Genomic DNA, 22,576 nt, shown 5'->3' with positions numbered 1-22,576 from the left:
GCAAGCGTGGCATTTGGCAGGACTTATCTGGAGGTACCCACTGAGCAGAGACTCAGAGCAGAACTCTGCTCTGGGCAGGCTTTAATATGTTTTTGCTGCCTTTGGTGTATGTGATGTCTGCTCCTTGGCTTTACCCAGGTTTTCACCAGCTCCATAATGCTGTGTTGTCATGCTGTGAATGGTCTGTGTTGGACAACAGGTGTCTGGTTATGTCAGTGCTTTTCCTGTAAGAATTGACAAGGGAGTTTAATTAGTATGAATGGTAGCCCTGATGGTTGATGCATTTGCTGAAATTGTATGGGAGATGATGCAAATCGTAGAATCATAGAATCACTGATGTTGGAAAAGACATTCAAGATCATCTTTCTAACCAAACAAAAATCCCGGAACCAAAACCTTGATAAATATATAGCTGAGTAGTCAAGTTCCAGAATACAAAGGCTGCTGTTAGTAACTGTAACTGAAAATGGTGATTAGGAAGCCATCTCCTTTTCCCTGGAAGAAGGGAAGACTTGCCAAAGGATTGTCTTCAGCCAAACTGACATTGGCGATAGAAAAGCTAGTTTGGTATTCACCTTCATCTCGATGAGGCTTCAATAGGGAGCTAAACTGGTATTTTAGGTTTATTGGTATCTTCTTCAACGTAGCAGGAGAGACTGGTTGAAGATGTGCTGGTAATACTGACTCAATGATTTCAGCAGTAAGTTGTCCTTGCCAGAAGGGGAGACCAGGTAGCCTTTCAAATAGTTCTGTTTTATATATAGCATCTGTCTTTGGTGTGATACATGAGGCAGAAGAGAGAAAATTAACTTTGTTCTTATTTTTGTCTACATTTTGTAGTTGTCACCACAGCTTTTTTTTGTTTGTTTGTTTAGTACCCCTACAATGGAAGTGAAATCTAGGAAATAGCTGGAGAGGTGATGGTGGCTCAGCTTTACTCAGTTCTATGATCTTAGCACTGAAATGAGTAGAAATCTGTTTAAGGAACAGTTCTTGTAGAGATAATTAGCTATTCCTGCTTATTTAAAAAACTCCTTTTTTGATAGGCTGGCATACTTTTTGAGAGAGCAGAATTATAAATGTAGTGCTTGATCTGTATTTGCTGGAGCTGTAGGATTGCTTTTATGACAAAAAGTGTTTTCTTCTGAATATTTTAGGAGCTTGACAACTCATCAGCTTAGAATCCTAAAGTGGTTTTTTTTTTTTTTTCAGTTAACATTAATATTTGGAAGTGTTGTGGCTTTCTGTTGTTTTTTGTTTTTTACTGTTCTAATTAATCCTGAATAGAAGCTGAGAAGGGATACAAGATACTTTATTTAAGAAGCAAAATGAAGAATGACTTCAAGTCACGATTCTTTCTTATGTTAGTTAATGATTTCACTCTTTTTCTCATGGTAAGGCTGAAAGACTGAGCATACAGACTCCAGAGAGAGCCGTATTACTGATCGCTGTCTGCTGGGGGAATTTACTGTGTTACATTGTGAGTTACTGTTCAGAGACTGATGAGTCAGTACTCATGTAGGAACCTGAACTCTTACAATTTCTACAATTTTTAATTGCTGTGTTTAGACTCTATTTAAGAATAAAAGTAGTGATAGATTTTTGGGTTTTAGAGGTCTTTCTTTGTATATCTGGTTGGTATGCCTTTGATTTGATTCTGATTTTGATCCTTATATAAAACATATCTTCCTTAGAGAATGACTAAAGAAGTAAAGTTACCCTTTAATTACTAAGCACTAGTTAATCAAGTATCAAGCTTATGTCACTGGTTACATTTTGTGCTGTTGAATTATACTTCATAATTCATTTTTGTTCCTTGAGTAGATGCAATTTGCTAGAAACGGTGCCTTTGCTTATCTACCAAAAGAAAACTAGGCAATTAAGTTAATGTTTGCTGGTTTCACACCAGGATCCACAGTACATCTTGTTCTTGCTTGTAGAATGAAAACATCCCCTGCTAGTCTGACTGCAGCATTCAGTATCATCTGATTCCAAAAATCCAAGTCCAGAAAGCTAAAGACAGCAAATGCCTTTCAACTTAGGGTTTTCTTTTTAGGCTTTGTATGATGGCTTTATATAGAGAATTATTCCTGCTATAGAAACTGCTGAAGAGAGTTTTGAGGTGGACATGCAATCAATTGCATCTACAGACCCATATAGTTATTGTCTGCAATCAGCACCTGAATGGTAAGTGACTGACAAAAGAAGACCTTGAGAATAACATAGAAGGAAAAAAAATTCCATTATGTTATTGTCTGAAATAGCCTAAAAGTGCCTTTGGCACACCTAGAAATCTTTTCTGTCACTGTGACTTCCTTTTATAGTGTAGAAGGAAGATATATTTGTGCCCACAACATGTATATCCAATGGCTGAAATGTTTTCTTCTTCACAGAAAATACTTGATTATTTTTCTTCATAGCAGAAAGGACACCAGACATTGTGCAGAAGCTCTAGTGCCAGCATGTGGGGCATGTCATGCCTGCACTCTGCTTTGTTTTCCCTGCTCTGGCTTTCTGTAGAAGATATTTCATTTCGTATTCTCGCGTATTACCTCCTCAGAGGTTTGTAATTGCAAGGGCTGCAATCTTGGAAGCAGTTAGTGGTACTAAAGGAAAAGCAGTGGGTTTTTGATCAAGATGGATAAAAAGGACTCTGGTTTGTGTTGTAGTACTGTGACACAAGTCTGGCAGAAGAGAAAGAATTAGAATGTGTACCACAAAACCCATGCTTTCTTCCCTATGTGTAGCTTCTCATCAGGAGCAAATCAACTATTGGAATATAACCTGCACATGTCTCTATCAGTAAAACATTTGGATGAGAGCAGCTCTCTGAAGTAGCACTATTAATATGCTGCTTTTGCTAGTGTCCAGGAGTACAGCCAGTAACAATTCTGTTGTTAGGACTGTTCCTACTTATAACTGTTTTTTATGCTATTTTTTTAATTCAAGTTTGAGGAACTGTCTTTTGCAGTTTCACATAGATTTTTCCAAAAGCTATAGCTGCAGGATCACTGTAGGATTGTCTGTCCATTGCAGCTCAACTAGCTACCTGTATTAATCCCTCATGCTTTTTCTCTAACACATTGATTCTGTTTTAGATTCTGTCTCAGAGTAGAACACTCTTTCATCAAGCTGCAAGGCAGCTGAGCAATTGGCAAAGATACCTCTGGCAAAGTCCCCTGCCAGTTGTTGGCGGGCAAGCAACAAAAGTTTTCCAAAGCATGCAAACCAACCAAGTATAATGCATGGTTATAATATTTTGATGTTAGACCACACATTTGTTTTATCTTAACTGTTTTTATAACCTCATATCTCCTTTTGAGAGCTACAGAATAAGCTGTTAAGCCTCTAAAGACTCAGATTAGTGTTGTTGGTTAACTTTTCTAGATAGCAGATTCTTTGATTTATGGGCAAGATAATGATTTTCAGCAGAGTCAACTAAAGAAGTAGTGAGCATTCATTTCGGTGCATTTAGTGTTGGGTGAAACACCACCTTGGCTTTAGGCTATCACTTAGAACTCTGTAGATGAAAACCAAAGACATGAATACAGCCTCTCAAATCTGTCCTGGAGCCACTGTGGCTTGTCTGTTGTTTCACTCATGGGTTGTGGTGTCTAGGCCTGGTGTGCTTGATGGAGTGCTGTCATGGGCATCTGGTTTTGAGCCAGCATCTGGGCAACCTGAGCCGAGCATGACCAAGCAATACCACACATGGCAATGTATTCTTGTTGATGCAGCTTGGTCAGATTCTATTATGTGAGAACTGCAAGAATCCTCAAGGAAAAGGAGTGCCTCCAGTTACCATCTCTCTGTTACGAGAAGCTGCAGGTGCCTTGCTGTTGGGTGAAGCCAGAACTTTTTTGAGATCAACCTGATTTGTAATACCAATGGCTTAGTAATACAGAATCCCCAGCTACATACTTGTGGCTGGGAGACCTGTGTCTCTGTTGTCTGGGTACTTCTATTTTTTTTAACCTTTTCTGTCCTATCATGGTGCTTTCAAGAGAAATCTTGAAGAGATATTTTATGATCACATTATGAGTGTAAATTCAGAATAATTTGAAGGCAGAGTTGTGCTGGATTTCTGCCAACATTCTTACTGTCAGAACTTAATTTTCGGAGAAGTAGTCAAGAGGGAAAGAGCCAACAGATTTTTTTCTTACCCTCAGATGCAGCCTGGGGAGGGGAAGTCTAAAGAATGTGAGTACCCATGTACCATATAAGATGCTTTAACAGCTAAAACTTACAAAAAGTTATTTTCCCTTAGAGGTGAGTAGTTACTAGCTGGCTTATGCTATGATGAGGTTTGTCAGGCATACATAATATTTTTATTTTGGGATGATTAAGAAGTTGCTATGATATATGTGTATATATTTTTTTTTAAACAGGCAGCTTTGCAGCAAGTGTGGGCTTGGAAATTAGTTTTATGGGCTTAGAAAACCACTCTTGGAGTGGTTTATCGAGGGGAATATTTTATACTTTGAGTGAAGCAGTTTTGTTGCTCTAAATTCTGAGAATGTGGAGAAATTCCCTGGGTGGACTGTTTTGTATGATTAGACGGAGCAGAAACAATAAGGTAATGACAGTTTGTCACATAAATGTCTACTTAGTGTCTCTCTTTAGGAGATATGTATTATAATGAAAGCAAAATTGTATATGACACTAGCTAAGTAGCAGTATGAATATTGCTGTGGCAGGCATCTTGCAATTAGACTTCTGTGAGTCCTTTGAAAACAGTTACTTTAGATTGATATGTTATGGTCTGGAATTGTTCCTTGTCTTTATCTTTTGGCATGCTGCCTTTACAGCCGGCTGCTCTGCATTAGTACACAATATTAGTCTTTGTGGAGAACTCAGATAAGGACACAAATGTTTGGATGTAACTTATTTTGTGAAGCAAGTTAGATGCGAACTTATCAGAAAAGCAGACATTTCCAGAGGATGCTAGATTCTCTATGCAGATTCCCTTGTCTACGTGGTAATTTCTGATACCCCTTTAAAAATGTTATTTCTGGTCCCTCTGCCCCCTCTGAATTGCAGAAATGAAACTTCAGATACTATCTCAGAACTAATGTTCCTCACCCTTTAGTCTTATTTCTTCAGATAGCAGTTTGCTGCTTTTGTGCTGTCCACCTCAATCTGAAGGAATCTCCTGGGGAACCTAGATTTGTCTTCAGCCTGTACCTGTTGCTGGGAACTCCCTGCTGCTTTGGAAAGCTGAGGTAGTGTGTCTTCCATGGCTCAAGAGTGTTCAGGCAGGAAAATATTGAGTCATTCTGTATATATCCTTGTATCAGGGTAAAAATTTCTGTAGTAATCCAGTTTGGTTTAGAGCATGAGGCTGCTTGTCAGAGCAAATCTGTGATTTGGAACAGTGTTTAGGCCCAGAGGTTGTCTTTCTGCGAAGTGTAGATCCTGTGATCAGTCACTCAAAGACATGATGCAAAGCTGGAAATGATCCCAGTGATAAAGAGCTGTATATAAAATAGCTTTTTGACAGCTCAAGCTATAAAATAGCTTTGTTCTTAACCCTGCCAGATACTGGTTGTTTCTCAAGGACAGATAAAATCCTAGGCAGCATGTCCTAGTGGAAAAGGATGAATGTGCTGCATCTTAGATCATATTAAACAATACAAGGCTTCTTAGGACAAAAGGTTCCTCTTCTTCAAATGCTGCAAGATGATCAGTAGAACTGATGTGGATAGAAGTGGACCCGAATAAAATTTATTTTCAGAGCTCATGACTAACATTTAACAGGATTTACTGTTTCTGGAAAATATAGCTAATATTCCACATTATCTCATGACCTAACATGCTGAACACTTCCTAATGTATTTCCTGTCTTTTGCGCGTACAACAGAAGAAAATATGAATGAGTATGCTGGTTTCAGGTGGTAGGGGATTTTTAGAGAGAAGGAAGGAGGAGGCAGTAGGTGGGTGAGAAAATGGGGTGGAGAGAAACATGCTGCATTTAAGTGAAGTGCTGTACTCTGCTTCTCTGGGGCAGGCACAGCTAGGCTGTTCTGCTGGCAAGAATAACTGTTGTTACTTCCTCCTTAAAATAACCGGTCTTAGTAGAAGAGAAGTTTGACTCTGAAGATAGGGTCAAACAGCACACTATCACAAGATAATATTCTGTAGCAAATGCTGAGGAGAATGTGAACACAACAGCTTCTGGGAAGAAAAATTGGCAGGAAGGCAAGTAGAAGCAGACTGTGAGACGCTTCTTACAAACTGTGCTTAGAAACCAATCTGTTCTTCTTTATTGTTCTCCGATGAAGGAGTGGATTATAAATGGTACAGACGGCCTAGAAGTCCGTGATAATACAGTATCTGTAGCTTTTTCCGTTGGAGGCTTAAAAACTCTTCTTATGTATCATGCAAGAAAGGATGAGAATGTGTTTTTTTTTTGTTTTTTTTTTAAAAAGACAAAAACCCTGAAAACATACATGTTAAAACCTTAGCCTCAGGGGTAAAGGATTATTTTAGCAGGAAAGATTGTACAATTTGTTGTTTCAATTTAAAAAAAAAAAAAAGTTTTTAAACTTTTCTGTTTTGTTTGTTATTTGTCCAAGATAAAAACTTCCAGATTCTAGATACTTAATATGCAAAGAGATCCTCCTCACCTTCAGTCTCTCCATAAAATGTATGCAAAGTTAAACTTACCTTGCATGGTGTTACACTGCATTTGTATTTTGCATGTTTCTACACTGCAACTTATGTGTTTGCCTAGAACAGTAAAGTTATTTGTCATGAGAGCATCACACAGGCTCAGTGCACTGTGGAATGAATGATACAATGCTGTCCCATTGAATGTGAAGGCAAGCACAATGTCAAAGTGTGTACTGGCTATGAAAAGAACAGAGCAAAGTCAAATGTTTGAATAAAATCATAAGGAAATGGGGCTGGATATTGTGCCTTAATTTCTCTCTGCAGCACCAGAAGCAGTCAGTACTCTAAATATGGTTTCATATTGTAACAGTTTTTGACAATGATTTATGTTTGCCTCCTTGAGACCTTCCTGTGATTAACTTTATGTATGTAATTTAGGCAGACCCAGAGCCACAATTAGCCATTAAATAGTTCTGTTCTTTCTGCTTACCTTCTTTGAAAGAAAATCTTGTCTTTGTTCATCTTGTATTAAAGGAAAGGTAAATAATCAGCAAAACTAATCCAAGTATCCAAAAAGTGATGGTATTATAAACAAGATAAACAAAAATCATCTTGAATGTCTGGGTAAACTGGTGGGCTGGCTAATAGGGCCATCTGCTGGTAGATGCACTCTAGCAAGATCGCTTGTTTCCACTGAGTTGTGACGTTTAGTTTTAGGAGAAGTTAATGACTTGAATCTAATTTGCAAACACCTGTGACTCTGAAATTATCTCTGTAATCTGCTTTGTATTTATATTCCTGACTTCATAGAAGGACATGTTGCTGGAAAAATAGAACTGTTTGACAAATAAACTTATACTCTGTTCCTGTTTAGACTCTGTTCAACTGCTAAATGGAATATTTCACCTGGCAGTAGTATTACTATAGATTAAGCCACAATTTGAAACTATATTCCAAGGAAGTGTGGGTGTCTAGATGAATCTCTCAGATCATTAAATAACAAATCTTAATACTCAGCCTTCACACAAATGTCTACTTCAGGGATGTTTGGTTTAAAATCACAAATCAGATTTATTGGGGGGAAAAAAGCTAGAGGAGACCAATGGTCTGGCATACTAAGATTGTTAAAGTTCTTAAGTCTTTAATATTGAAAAGGCTTTTGGATGTATTTTATATTTTTTTGTTAGTACTGTGTAGTTAATGTAGCAGCTCAAGCATCACAAGTATTTCTTGTTTTAGTAGTGTGGACTTGCAGCCTGGAAGGCTGGCTGGATCCTGGGTTGCATCAGAAGAGGAGGGGGCCAGCGGGGCAAAGGAGGTGACTGTCCCATTCTGCTCTGCCCTCATGAAGCCCCAGCTGGAGTACTGCACCCAGTCCTAGGGACTTCCACAAGAAAGACAGAGCTGTTAGAGTGGGCTCAGAGGAGGGGCCATGAAGATGATCAGAGGGCTAGAGCACCTCTCCTGTTATGACAGACTGAGGGACTTGGGCTTGTTGAATCTGGAGAAGGGAGGGCTCTGGGGAGACCTCACTGTGGCCTTCCAGTACTTAAAAGGAGCTTATAAGTGGGAGAGACCCCAAAAATTTATGGGGTCTGATAGTGATAGGAGAAGGCGGAAACTGTTTTAAATGAGAAGAGCGGAGATCTATGTTCGGTCTTAAAGGGAATCCTTTTTATTCAGAGACTGGTGAGGCACTGGCAGAGGTTGCCCTGAGAAGCTGTAGATGTTCCATCCCTGGAGGTGCTCAAGGCTGGGCTGGATGGGACCCTAGGCAGCCTGGTCTGATGAGTGGCAGCCCTGGCCTATTGGCTGGGGGGTGGAAGATGATCTTGAAGGTCTCTTCTGACTCAGAGCATTCTATGATATGCATACTCACTGTCTGTATATCATGTATGCAACAGCTCCTGGGTATATGACAGGAATATACTGGTTACACGTTTATAGTGAATAACATGAAGTTTATACACGCGTAGGATTAAACTGAATAATCAGCATATACAAGCATGCTTCTTGTGTACTTATTTTGAGATCTTTCCTTGGAAATATCATGTTGGTTATTCTGAAAGAAATGCCTCATTTATGTCCATGGAAAATACAGTAGATACAAAGAGCGCAATAACACCATTTGATGGAGCAAATTCTGAACTATAAAACACTGTTTTAAAACCCAGTCACCACCAATGGCCATACACTTTTGCCAGTGATGAACAAGAGTCTGTGTGCCATGTTCATAAAAACCAGTATTGCTGTCTGGAACATGGCTTGCCCTTCACACTGTTATTGTCACTGCTGAAATGCATTACTCTCTGTGCTCACAACCATTGTCTGCTCTTCATAAATGTTCAGCAAGCATGGAAGAATGTCAAGGGGTGCTATTTTTCTTGCATGGAGAAATTCAGAGGCACCCTTTGTTTCATTGTCAATTCTGTGTTAGTTGCCATTTTGTCAGAGTGCGCTCTGCTGCCATCTGCCATACAGCAACTAAAAGTAACAGTATTGGTTGGAAGGTTCAATCTCTGCTGCTGTACCACCACCATCCACCTCAGACAGCAGTTCTAGTGTTTTAAAGTAGCATGGTTCTTTAATATATGGGGTTATATACTAATTACAGCATCAGTCTGCACATCTCAGCAGGTCTGTATTTCTAGTGCAACTGTTCACAAGATTCTCTCCAACCTGTGGTGAAGAAATATGACTCTTGGTTCTAGAAGTGCTCAGTGATCCCTGGCAATTGTTGCCTCTGTTATCAGTAGTTCTTGGTGTAGCTACATCTCTTCTCCACAGCATCACTTTGGTAGGTCAAAACTTTGTTTTGTCAGTATACAAGTAAGTAGGTTGTAGTTTTTGCTGTGTGACATATTGGATGTGGGATGTTCAGGTGTAACCACACCAACTAAATATTGAGGAGGGTATTATTATCCCCGTGCAATGCTACAGGCTTGTGGCAGAGTGGCTGGAAAGCTGTGTGGAGAAAAAGGATCTGGGGGTGTTGTTGATGCTCAGCTGAACATGGTCCTGCAGTGTGGCCAGCAGCATCCTGGCTTGTATCAGAAATAGTGCAGTCAACGGGAACAGAGAGGTGATCATCCCGCTGTACTTAGCTGTGATGAGGCTGCAACTTGAGTACTGTGTGCAGTTTGGGGCCCCTCACTATGAGAAAGACATTGAGGCCCTGGAGCACATTCAGAGAAGAGCAATGAAGCTGATGGGGGATCTGGAGCACAGGCCTTATGGGGAGCTGCTGAGGGAAGTGGGATTGTTCAGTCTGGAGAAGAGAAGGCTCGGGGCAGATCTTACTGCTCTCTACAGCTGCCTGAAAGGAGACTCTGGCAAGGTGGGCATCAGCCTCTTCTCCTGCATAACTAGGCATAGGATTAGCGGAATGGCCTCAAGTTGCACCAGGGGGGTGTTCAGGTTGGATATGAAAAATTTTTTCTTAGAAAGACTGGCCAGGTGCTGGAAGAGCTGCTTGGAGTGGTGGAGGTTTTCAAGGAAAGGGTAGATGTATTACTTAATGGACATGGTTTAGAGGACAATATTAGTACCAGGTGGATGGTTGGACAAGATGATCTTAGTGAGTCCATGGTTATTGAATTTATCTATCTATTTATTTATTTTGATGAGGGTTCACAGGCTTCACTGGACTGGTTTTGAGCAAGATATTCCTGAATGTAAGGTCAGTAAATCTTGACCCACTGGAGAAATGAAAAATGTCTGATCTATGAAGAAACATAATCTTATGTTTGTAGGGAGTAAAGCAATGGAAAACAGTTTTCCTACTGATATCCCATCCGTTTGTTGTCTTGCACAGCATTAGCTTCAAGGAGGCAGCTCTCAGGTTACGGAGAGAGGGAGGGTTCAGCAGAGCCCCAGGCACTGCAGGAACAGAGGCCATCTCTCCAGGACACTGACAGCTGCAGAAGGAGGACTGTGTTACTTCTAGCTGTACTTCAGTACCACAGTAACTCATCTTTTGTTACAGTTTTGGATAGTGATAAAAATTGTCATGCTTCTGGGTGAACAGTTTTATTTAAGGTCCAGAAATGAAGAGAAATAACCTGTCATCCTTTTATGTCTCTCTCTGGTTGCTGTTCACAGCCGCGATGCTTCAAGGTGAGAAAACACTTCTTGGTAGCTAAGTTTTGCATGGAGGTTTATTCTACTCATATAGGAGTTGGTGTCCTGATGTGTCGTACTTGGCTGAGCTCCAGAAGTCTCCTTCATGTGTGTTTTTCTTTGGCTTTTATTCTTCATCTTTCTGACGTATCGACAAAATGAAGGATTATATATAACCAGATAGATCTAAACGCTCCTTATGAAGCTTTTGTTAAGATTTCTTTTTAATCAAGAGGTTTTTCTTTGAACTCTGGTTAGCCCAGGAAGTGACTGTGAGTCACCAAAGAGCGGTGCGTTCCAGAACGCTTGCTTCCTACTCTATGCCAGCTGGCATTTGTACAAGCCTTGTGAATGTCACTGTCCTCATCCTTTACTTGCAAAAATGCATGAATCTAAAGATAATAGAGACCCTGTCTTGAGAAACTATGATGCATAAAGTAGTACGGAATAGCAAAAGTGTTTACAACTTGAAGTTTTGGTGTGCTATCCATGGCATGTGGATAGCAATAAATGCCTTCAAATATATGCTCTGGGAAATGTTTTGGTCCAAGGATGTGTTCATCTTTCTTGTAATTGTTAAATTGTGAAGAAAAGCAGCTCGGAATATTTCCAAGTGCTGCTTAAAAAAAAAGAAAAGAGAGCGTGGGGGATGAGGTAAATTCTGAAGGTATCATGAATCTATCAGTGCTGTGTTTAGGGAGATGTCACAAGTTATTAGCTTGGGAGCAGTTTTGACTTCAGCCTTTGCTTGTAATTTTAGTTTGGCAGATGTCCCTCAGTCAATAATTTCCAGATATGAGTAAAATAAATGTAATGATATTTACTTTCAAAAAATGGCAAGAATCTCTGGATACAGATTTTTTTTTGTTTTTTTCAAGTAGGTGTGAAAAGCTAGGGCTAGCTATTCATTTACTACAGGTGAATGCTATCTTTATTTGAACAACTTTATCAGGTTTGCTCTGTTTCTGCACTAAATTATACTCTACAGTATGTGTATGATAAATATAGCAAATGCTATTTGAAGCTATTGGAAGGGGATGGCTTCTGATATTGCTCGGTGCTTAATCTGATGTACTGAACAAATCTATTATCCAGCTGTAGAATCAGCCAAAGGGAAATATGCTCAGATGCTGTTCAGTGAACTGTTTGAAGACTATTCAAATGCTCTAAGACCAGTGGAAGACACAGATAAAGTGCTGAATGTTACCCTTCAGATAACATTGTCCCAAATTAAAGACATGGTGAGTAAAAATACAGTTCTGTTTTTCTGAAAATGTGCAGAAACGTACCAACTGCTAACTTGTTTGAAGTAGGAAAGCAGCTTGCATACTGCTGTGACAACTTCAGTAATGATTCCTCACAAGGGTCATGTTCTGCAGTTCTTAATAGTCTTATCTGATTGCAGTTGTACAACTTCCATTACGTGTCTACAAACTTACAGCTGCTAAATTGTTAAGAATTTTTTTTTGTAGTATCAGTAAAGTGTTTGTATTCCAGCTTTCAGGCAACTTTTGCTACTAAATAGAAAGAGGGAGTGTTTTTTCTAAGGAGCAATTAATTTCTCCTTAAACCCCATATTTTAGCTTCCAGTAACTTCTTAAAAACTTGGTTCAACCAGTTCAACACTTGGTTCAACACTTCTAAGGGAAAAGAAAATTTGTCTGGAAGGGAAAAGGAAAATCACTTCTGACTTGTGAATTACAACTTCAAGACCTCAAGCTTTCAGAGTTTTAAGCTAAATCTGCTGTTATTCTGACTGTGGAAAAAGGAACTTTTTAGAGATACAAGAAACGGAGGTAACTGTATTTAAAGCTAGGGAGGGTGCAGGGAAAATAATCCTCCTTTTGAGAGGAAGGTTTGAACAAGAGAGTCGTAGAGGATCGAATAGAGAAGCTCCCCATGCACTGTATGTACATATGTACCTGTGTGGGAAGTACTGTGGACTGTCAGTATTCAGGCCTGTTTTGGGCACTGCTTTAAAGCTGTACAACAAATGCTGTCAGCATCTAGAATGTACTTTTTTTCACCTTCAGCGAGAAATATTTTTGTATTTTTTATACAGGATGAAAGGAACCAAATTTTAACAGCTTACTTATGGATTCGACAAAGCTGGTATGATGCATATCTCAAATGGGATAAGGATAAATACGATGGATTGGATTCTATCAGAATTCCAAGCAATTTGGTCTGGAGGCCAGATATTGTCCTCTATAACAAGTGAGTGAGGCCAGAGAGAATCATCTTGAATGGGTGTAAGAGAGAGGGTAGAAGAAGAAATGACTCATGGAGCCTGAACTTCATTTTACATTAGCAGGGAATATATTTGTTGTCTTAATATTTATTACTGATCATCCCTAAAGCCATAGATAAGATAGTTTGGCAATGGATCCAGCTACATAGCAGAGCTGGTATGAATTTCTTGTTTGCAGTGAGTTTTGAACATTGTCAATCTTAAATGCTTTCTGCAAAGGCTGCTGAAGAACTCTGGAAGAGGGTGCCTACAGGAAGGTGGTATGCAAAGGCTCCATCTTGTCTGCTCTCCCTGGCCAGTAATGAACAGCAGATTATCATAATTTTTTAATGAATCTGGTATTTCACTGTGTCCTGTTTGAGGTCAAGTTTGAAGAAGCAATGGCCAAGAAATACAGTATACAGTATAATTTAGTTTCACTGATGTTTGGCACTAATGGGGACTGGTACTTGTAAATAATGTAGTAAGCAATATAGTAAGTTTCTAGTAAAAATCAATATGAATAAATAACACATTTTCAGAAGCATGCTTTTAATGCTGTGAAGCCAGGATCTCCCCCCAGCTTTCCCCAACCCGTGCACTGAATTGCTGCATATCAATCTTGACTGTTGCTTTTCTGTCTTTTAGGGCTGATGACGACTTTTCAGAACCTGTGAATACTAATGTTGTGTTGAGATATGATGGAAAAATCACTTGGGATGCACCTGCTATCACAAAAAGCTCATGTGTAGTGGATGTATCTTATTTTCCTTTTGACAGCCAGCAGTGCAACCTTACATTTGGTTCCTGGACCTATAATGGTAATCAGGTAGACATCATCAATTCTCTTGATAGTGGTGACCTTTCTGACTTTGTAGAAGACGTGGAATGGGAGATTCATGGTATGCCAGCGGTTAAGAATGTAATCACTTACGGCTGCTGCTCTGAGCCTTATCCAGATGTAACGTTTACGCTGATTTTGAAAAGGAAGTCATCTTTCTACATATTTAATCTTCTTCTTCCTTGCATTTTGATCTCTTTCCTCGCTCCACTTGGATTCTATCTCCCTGCAGACTCTGGAGAAAAAGTGTCTCTAGGTGTTACAGTTCTTCTTGCTCTGACTGTGTTCCAGCTGATGGTTGCAGAGATTATGCCTCCCTCTGAAAACGTACCTTTGATAGGTGAGTTTTACATGCTTTGTTCTTAAACATGGCTTATTGAAATCAGGGCTGTATGTCGGATTGACTGTGTGTCATCTATGGCTTTTCGGAAGATAAATGTTGGCTGCATTTGTTAAGAAAAAAAAAATATCTAGTGAAATACTTGAAGTATGCATGGTATTTGTACAGTTAAACTGAAGCTCTTTACATTTACTTGGTATTTATTTTTATTTATGCTAACTTTCTCACCAGAATTAATTCCCACCCACATTATGACTTGCTGTATTTGAGTACCTTCCTTACCCATCTATCACTCTAAGCAGACAGGACATAGCCTTGGACTGCTTTCTCTGTGTCCCTCCCTGTGCTTTCCAACCCCTTTGTCACATTGCTATTTCTGCACTGATTTTTTTTTTTTTTTTAATGTGGATAGCATCTTTAATATAATTTTATTTTGTGTTCCAGGCAAGTATTACATAGCAACTATGACCATGATCACAGCCTCCACTGCGCTGACAATCATTATAATGAATGTCCATCACTGTGGCTCAGAAGCAAAGCCTGTTCCACAGTGGGCCAGAGTGGTAATCTTGGACTATATGTCAAAAATTTTTTTTGTTTATGATGTGGGTGAAAATTGTACAAGTCCACGAAGAGAGAAGGAACAAGAATACAGGTTAGAGGGTGGTGACATGTGTCAGGGGGCAGATAGAAAAAATCACCTTTCCAGTGGAAATGATGACAGTGATCTCAAGGAAAATCTGAATGGAAATCTGAATAAAAGCTTTGGAGTTCATGGTGAAAATGTTAGGGAGAATGTTAATTGCTGTTCCTGTTACAAAATGCTGATTAAAAATATTGAATATATTGCTAATTGTGTTCGAGACCATAAAGCAAACCGGGCCAAAGGAATTGAGTGGAAGAAAGTGGCAAAGGTGATGGACAGGTTTTTCATGTGGATTTTTTTTATCATGGTGTTTTTTATGAGCGTGCTTGTCATTGGGAAAGCAGCTTAGCTGCAGATGAACATGTTGTGTAGGTATGAATGTACTGAGTCAGCTCCTTTCAGTGGAGCTGTGGGATAGGTGTGCTTCTGAGGTTTTTGTGTCTTCCGTTCTGTAACAATAAACTTCAGTAACAATAAATTTCAGTAGGCTGCAACGCATCTTTAGACGTTGCTCAACTGAGGGCTTTACTAGTGACTTCATTGCTATAAATAAGGGAGTGCAGCCCAGATGAGGCCGTTGGATAAGCAGTCTGTGCTCTGTCTTGATGAATGGTGGCCATGACTGCAGGCTGATCAGGTGGAGCATTGCAGTGAAGGAGCAGACAGCCTATCAGGGTACACTGTATTCAGAGAGATGTGTCTCTGCACCTTGAAACTTAGCTGACCTTTTCTCTCTGCCAGAACAAAGTTGGGATATTTGCAAGATCATGACAATTCCTGGAATTTATCCCTATGTGGCATTGCCTTATTTTTTTACCCTTGTCTAGCTTATTTTCCTAGTTTAGCTTTTTTGCACTCTTTTTTTTTTTTTTTTTTTTTTAATTTAATGGCTTTTTTTCTGGTCACTGCTCATATCCGCTCATAGCCCAACTTGTCCCTCTGCTCTGTGGTGTGCCTTTCGCTTCTGATGCCATTTGGTTTACCAAATATGATGGTTACCTTGATCTTCCTTTTAATCATTTTCTGCTGCTAAATATTTGTCCTGACAGGTCCAGTAAGCCAGATTGCCAGGACTTCTTCCACAGCAGGTCATGGGGCCTCTCTTCCATTCCCTTCTTCCTGAATCTAATAGTAAGAAGGGCTTCTTCTATCCTCCCTGCATATTTCATGCCCTGGACATTTGTGCAAGATGGGCTTTTAAATGTTAGTTATGAGGCTGCTAAAACAGTCTGTGAGTCTGTTTTGTCTCTGATCATTTTACTGACCTTCACCAATGCTCATTCCAGCCCCTTATCAAATTTTACATCCTCTTTAATACTTAAATTATAAGCTTCTAGAAGAATGGCAGGGTTGATTTGTGCATTACTTAGCACAAAAGCATGATCTTACAGCACAATCATTAATGTAGTGCCATAATCAACTCCTTGTTCAACACCTTAGTACTTAAGTGTACATGAATGTGTTTGTTGCTGACCACACCAAAAGCCCTCTGTGTTAATTTCTGTTAACCCTCTCAGACTAACGGAGTTCTGGACGATGTCTCATGGTAAAGTGAGAAGTTTAATACCCCAGGCTTGCCCTCAGCAAATAAATTGCTTTTACAAAGCACCCTGAACTTTGAAACCATGATATTCTAGATGTGGTGGGAGAGGCAGAAGGACTCTGTAATGGATCCCAGTCAAAAGTTCATGTGATAAAATGAGTTTTTGTAATTGTTGCAATTAATAGGAGCATACCTGTGAAGCTGTAACTTAAGAGTGAGGAGTCAAAGTGACAAAGTGATGCAGTTGTCATGCCCAAATTTACTGGAAGAAAGGGGTTTGTAATTATTATTATTATGTAAACAATGCATTGAATTCTTAATGCTGGGTTTTCTTTTCTGTGGAATAATTAATGTTGTAAGTTTATCTGGAATCTCATACATAATGCAAACTTTAAAGTCCAGGTTCTAATGTAAAGATAAACTGGGTAGGTAGCCAAGAATAAACTCAGTATGTGGAAAAAAGTCTCAAGTGTGTTCCCTATCTATTATCAGCTCCCAGTCAACTGGGGTAACTTTGAATATCTCTTTTAGAAACCAGGCTGTTTATTTTCACTACGCAGAAGAACAGTCACAGCCATTTGCCATGGAGTTCAAGGTTTGACATTTATACTGCCTCTTCAAGGAAACTGATTTCTTCTTTGTTGTGGAAAAAAGATATTGCCCCAAAAGCCTGGAGAGTAAAGTATTTAAAGATAAAGATAATATATTCAGAACATGAATCTTCAGCATGGAAAACAAATGGCCGAGGGAGTGTTTGTCCAAGACTTATGGGTGGCATAAAGAAAGCAGAGTTACTGTTCACCGTCTCTTCCAATTTTGAAACCAGGTGCATCAAATATACAGTGTGTTACAGTGGAGGAGACTGACCATAAAATGTGTGAGAAGGCTGAGAAAATCTTTGCAGTAGAATTTATGAATGCTAAAAGATCATATGGATGTAAAGAGAAGGGGGGGGAAAATGGAATTCAAATCTGTCAGGGTACAACTAAATGCAGTTGTGAGGTGCTGAAAGCTAAATCAGTGTTTTTAGGGATTCCTTACTGCGTGTTATTTTGTGCTCTTCACCCTGTTTGTGGCATCCGTTGGAGACAGATTCTAGATTTAGACAGACCTTTATTCTGACTAGGAATATTTTGGAAGTTCAGATCATGCACAAGCCATTCTGTTAAAATAAACTGCAGTTTATGTGCATACAGTTATGGATTTCACATCTACAAGGGAAAATTAGCAATCACGGTGGATCCTGGACCTTCTTTTGCTTATGCTTTTCAGTGTGCTCATGCTTGGATGCTGAAATCATACTTTGCACTTCTCTCCAGTATGTTTTCTATGAAGAACTGATGCTGCTAAAGAATTTTATTCCTTACAAGAATATGATGAATATCTATTTTTTATTCTAAAAACGATTATATTTGCTTTTAAAAATTATTTTTCTTTGGATCTCCATGCATTCTCAAGTGTTTCTGTTCCTTTACTTACAACTAGTTAATCTTCATCTTCTTTTGTAACAATCTGAGAACTCTTTTTTGTTCTTAGTCCATAAGAGCTAAATAAAGAAATTCAAATAAAGAATATGAGCAGCAGTGATGCATGTAGGTAGATGTTTGTACCTGTATTATTTTTGTGAAGCTCCATCCAAAGTCCCTCAGATTCGCAGATTTGGACTTAATCATTTTCCAGAGTAAAACCATAGTGTGTTACTGCATGGCCATGCTTCTGATGACAAGGCTGAGCCAAGGGCCATGCTGCAGCAGCTGTTTTGCCAGCTTTACAAGGGCTATCTCGTTTAAAGCTGCCTTGGGAGTTTCTAGTTAAACTGGGGAGAATGCAGTTTAAGTGTCTCTATGTGTTCTTGTATTTATTCTATATACTGTATAACTGTAGCTAGCAATAGTGTTAGAGCAATTTTTTCTTTGAAGCCAAGTTGTGTTAGCAGTCAGAACTTCATGTGACATCTGTAATGCTGACTGGAGGCAGTAGAATTTAATTCTGCTCGTCTTGGTCTGTTCCTCTTTCCTTTTTGTGTCTCATGCTTAGATTCAGTAATCTTGAAGAAAGATTAAACCTAGAGATGATAAATGACTAGGATTATAGTAACAGAAAAGCAACGCTTTATACACTTGTCTGAGTAACTGTGAGACTTAATATGAAGGCATCGAGTGACTTTATATTTACTGAAGAAGGCAATGATGCTGTAAATACTATTTACGTCTGTGAGGTCTGTGTGCTACAGAGGCTTTGGAGAAATGGAACTAGCTCACACTTTTTTTTTGTCCAATATCTTGGCAGAGGTCACCTGTCTCCTCTTGTACTGAGTCACTACAGTGTTAAAATGAGGAGAAATACGAACTATCTCCTGTGCTGCCTTCACTGTACTCTCTTCCATGATCAGGACTGCAGAACTGAAGTGCGGTAGGATGTTGGGTTGCAATGCAGAAAAGTAGAAGATGCTCTTAGCAATGCCAAGAAATCTGTTTGTGGGAACTGCATCCTGAGAATTCAGGCTAAACTCAAAGTGTTATCTTGTGACATTATAAGCTATCTGCAGGTTTCACCCTCTGGTTAACAAAACTTTGTTCTAACCATGCCACAAGTCTAGAAAGTGTCTGAGAGTTGTTTCTCAAGAAATGCAAGAGTGTGGCAAGAACTCCTGAGAGAGCAGCTCTGTGCCACTTTGAGAAATAGAAGACCTGTAATGTCTGTACAGGTTTAGGAGATGGGAAGAAGAGAGCATGGGGTGTGAGAGAATTCCTTTTGTTCTGTTGAAAGCCGGGAAGAATCCATCTGTTCTCTCATTTAAAAACTGTTGTATAGAGGAATATGTAGTCTCGATTTCATTCTTAAAATCTTTTCATCAGCAACAGGATATAAACTCAAAGATGGCCTCTGTGGTTTCTGTGCAACCATCTCTTTTGTACTTGCAAGCAGAGTGAATAGTTTGGAGATCAGTTAGAGGGGCAGAACAAATATCTCTTTTCTAACTAACTCTGGAGTCCACTATGAAGGAGGAATATTTATTTTTTGCTAGAGACAAATCCAGCTGTGGATAGAGATAGCAGAAGGGGTTTATTTTCTTTGTACTGTGCAAACTGAAACTTCACTTTCTCCAGAGTCTGTGGCTGTCAGTGTACAAGAGGGGCATGGACAATGCCCTCCTGTGTACACTGTAACTTTTGGCTAGCCCTGAAGTGGTCAGGCAGTTGCACTGAATGATCCTTGAAGATCCCTTCCAAGAGAACGATTCTATCCCTTCTAAGAACTCCTTTCTTCAAAGTGACAGTGAACAGTACTGTTTATACATTGCTTGCAGTGTGCAAGTGAGTTTGCAGGTACCCCAGCTCGGGCTTCCTTCTAAATGCTTTTGAGTGTTTGATTCTTATCTCTTGTTCATGGGCCACTGAAGGTCTGCAGGGCTGATGGGAGTGTATTCTAACTGCTCTGTTAAGCTGTGCTGTTTTAACCCCTTTGGCTGCATTTAGGGATTTGTGAGCCTGAGCTCCAGAAGCTGTTCAGCCACTTGGGAACCACTTGATGGCAATGGGCAGTGCACTTGTCAAACCATTTATTGTATTAGTACTCCTTGGGATCTTACAAGCCATTTTAAGTTCCATATCAACTTTTGGAGTCTGTCAGGATAGTTTTTGAGTTAATCTACCACAAAGGTAAGTCTCAGGCCATATAGTGTGTCTTCTGGTTATCCAGGTGCAGGGACTGACCTTGCAGCATGCTAGTGGTGCAGTAAATCATGTGTTTTCTTGGCCATGTAGTGTTCCTTTGGCTGCCCATGGCTGTGCTGCATCTCCAGGAGTGGTTCTAGCCATTGAGATAGAGAAGACAATACAGGGTACCCTTGCAACAGGACAAAATTTGTTCACAGCTGTGGAGGGACAGATGTCAGTTGATGGGAAGCATAGGAGGGTGAAAAACATGGTTTGTGTTTAATTCCAGATGTATGGAACTGTTATATCTTGGTCTGTTCTTGGGCACTTCTTCAGAGGAGAAACTAAGCCTAGTGAACATCTGGAAAGCACAAATCAAGATTAAAAAAAAAAAAAGAAAAGCTACAGTATGAAGAGCAGGGAGTTTTTCACTACAGTTCCTGAAAACATTTATTTTAAATGTAACTCAGTACTACTACCTTCTAAGTAACCCACCGAGTACTATTGTTATTGTTTTTCTGATGTTCTGTTTTGTTTTTCTTTGGAAAGCAAGTATTGTTGTTTGCTTCTTCTGCCTTTCTGAGCATTAATTCTTTACCAGGTTCTGTGCTTTATGATATTCATACATCTACTTGCAATAAACATTGCAAAAGAACTTGAAAGAGTTTTTTATATGCCATTATTTTTATTGGTGTTCACTGAACAGGATTTTATCTATGGTGATGGGAGTTGCATGGGGACTTTATGCCAAAGATCTGACTGTGTTCTCTTTGGATTTAATGAACGTAGTGGTTTCAGTTACTCTGAACACTATGACAGAGCTGGCAAAGGAAGGAAGAGCATTGGAGCAAAAAATAACGTGGTTTTTAAAATTGCTCGGATCTAACCTGGATAATTGTAGGCAGAGCTTCAGTGAATAAAAAGAGTAAATTAGAATCCATTGTGTATTTGCTTGCTATGTGTCACCACTAATAAATTTGATTCATAGTGGTCTTAAATACTGTATAACAACATTGTATTCTGTTTTGTTTGCTTGCACATTCTCCATTAGCATACTTAAGAGCATGCTAGCAGGAAATTATTGAGCCAGTATAATATGAACAAATAAAGAATGATATTGTGATTATGCACATATCTGTATGGTTCTGTCGTTAGTGTATCATAGGCAAACAGTAGATCTGACTCTTTTATTCATTCTGTATTCAGTTCTGGCCAAATGGTACCAAGTTGCTCACTTCATTTCTGTGACAGAGGAGATGCTTTTGTTAGTGTTTCACTGCAACAAAAATGAAAAATTGTGGTAAAGTTAAATAGATGTTAATGTCCTCTGGTGTAGCTTTCAGAGACTGGAAAAGCCCCACATGGATGAAACTTTGGAGTCCATTTGGAGTTCATGTTCAGTGCTGATGGAAGGGATGCTATGGCCTCTGTAGGACTGAAATTGGTTTGAGGAAGGCAGCAGGCAGATCTGTGTTGCAAAACAGTATTTGGGGTTTGCAAAATCAGAGTAAGGAAAGGGGGGGAAAAGGTATATAAAGATGAAGTGAAAGGTGTAAAATTACCAAGACCCTTGTTCTGCTTCTTGCTGTGTGTTCCTTTTTTCCTTTTATCATCCTTTAGACCACCCATTTGCTGGCCAGCCTGCATCTAGGCCTGGGCTGTCAGCAGGCCAGATGTGTTCCCACTTGGGGCTGTGTTGCAGCAGTGGGTCTACTCAGGTTAGGGGGTTACTCTTTCAGTCAGTGGTAAGGTTTTCAGTGTACTTCAAGTCATGCTTGTGTGTCCAGGCTTGTACCAGCTAGTGATGGAAAGGTGGAACTCTGACGAGCTGCTGTCACTGCCTGCTGGTAAATAAGTCCAGCCTTGCTCCTCTGCTCTGTTCCCAAATAGATGTGTCCAGGGGTCCTCAGTTGTGTGAGGACTGTCATTTGTATGACCACAAAGTTGTCTTCTCTGGGAATACTTCACATGGTAAGTTCCCTCTAGCACCTGTGGGTATACAAATGCAGCTCACTGATCTTTCCGCAGACATTTGATAGAAATGTTTGCTCTGCAGGATGCCTGACATGGTTCAGAGCTGTTCAAATGTGTTGTCATGTCCTGTGGATTGTGCCTGTTTTTATTCAGCATGTTAATTCTTTAGGTAACTGCCAGTGAGAGAGCTGAAATGAGTGAAACTTGTGTTGCTTTTATCTACTGTACTTGCTGTAACTGGAAACAGAATAATGATCACAAAACAAATAATCCTTTATGTTTCCTCCTAGCTTAAAGGACATGAATTTTCAAAAAGACTTAAAATTAACATTGAAAACCGGGAGTAAACTGGTCCCTCATCCCCTTCCAGTCTTAACCAGTAATGTAGTGTGAGTGAGCTCCAGGGGTATGGTGAGGCACTGTCTTTGTTTTCTGGTGATGTTGCTTGTGCTATTGTGTTAGTTGGTTGAGTTTGCAAATCTGACATCTGCGCATTTCTTCCAGAAGTGCTGAGTGTATGATTCTAGCTTCCTCCTCTTTCTGTGCCTGCTTTGCTGTGTGCTTGGGTGGAGAAGCCATTGGGTATGGACAGGTTTTCCACTTCATGCTGTT

At 39.6% G+C, this 22,576-nt stretch overlaps 1 protein-coding gene across 3 annotated transcripts; it reads left to right on the top strand.

The window, feature by feature from the left end:
* Positions 1-1,976: 1,976 nt before the first annotated feature.
* On the top strand, positions 1,977-21,070 carry CHRNA9 (cholinergic receptor nicotinic alpha 9 subunit). 3 transcript variants are annotated; one of them, XM_085223277.1, is made up of 6 exons: positions 10,375-10,576; positions 10,714-10,728; positions 11,827-11,972; positions 12,794-12,948; positions 13,610-14,142; positions 14,587-21,070. In XM_085223277.1, the coding sequence occupies exons 2-6, from the start codon at positions 10,719-10,721 to the stop codon at positions 15,135-15,137; spliced, it is 1,395 nt and encodes a 464-aa protein (XP_085079403.1). In that variant the 5' UTR covers positions 10,375-10,576; positions 10,714-10,718; the 3' UTR covers positions 15,138-21,070. The 3 variants fall into 3 exon arrangements, with proteins under 3 accessions (XP_085079404.1, XP_003205903.3, XP_085079403.1); XM_085223278.1 differs by lacking the exons at positions 10,375-10,576; positions 10,714-10,728 and adding an exon at positions 1,977-2,187; XM_003205855.5 differs by having other exon boundaries at positions 10,371-10,728.
* Positions 21,071-22,576: the final 1,506 nt, after the last annotated feature.

The sequence above is a fragment of the Meleagris gallopavo genome, chromosome 4 (genome assembly GCF_905368555.1).
Source record: "Meleagris gallopavo chromosome 4, MGAL_WU_HG_1.1, whole genome shotgun sequence".
Taxonomy (NCBI): domain Eukaryota; kingdom Metazoa; phylum Chordata; class Aves; order Galliformes; family Phasianidae; genus Meleagris; species Meleagris gallopavo.
The sequence above is the reverse complement of the archived record's forward strand: the minus strand, read 5'-3'. Positions and strand labels throughout refer to the sequence as shown.

What these genes read in the sequence shown, in the direction of transcription:
- CHRNA9 (XM_003205855.5), top strand. Translation starts at nt 10,659, where the DNA reads ATGAAGAGAAATAACCTGTCATCCTTTTATGTCTCTCTCTGGTTGCTG. An exon ending in TGTCCCAAATTAAAGACATG is followed by an intron (nt 11,973 to 12,793) that starts GTGAGTAAAAAT and finishes TTTTTTATACAG; the next exon opens with GATGAAAGGAACCAAATTTT. An exon ending in TGAAAACGTACCTTTGATAG is followed by an intron (nt 14,143 to 14,586) that starts GTGAGTTTTACA and finishes TTTGTGTTCCAG; the next exon opens with GCAAGTATTACATAGCAACT.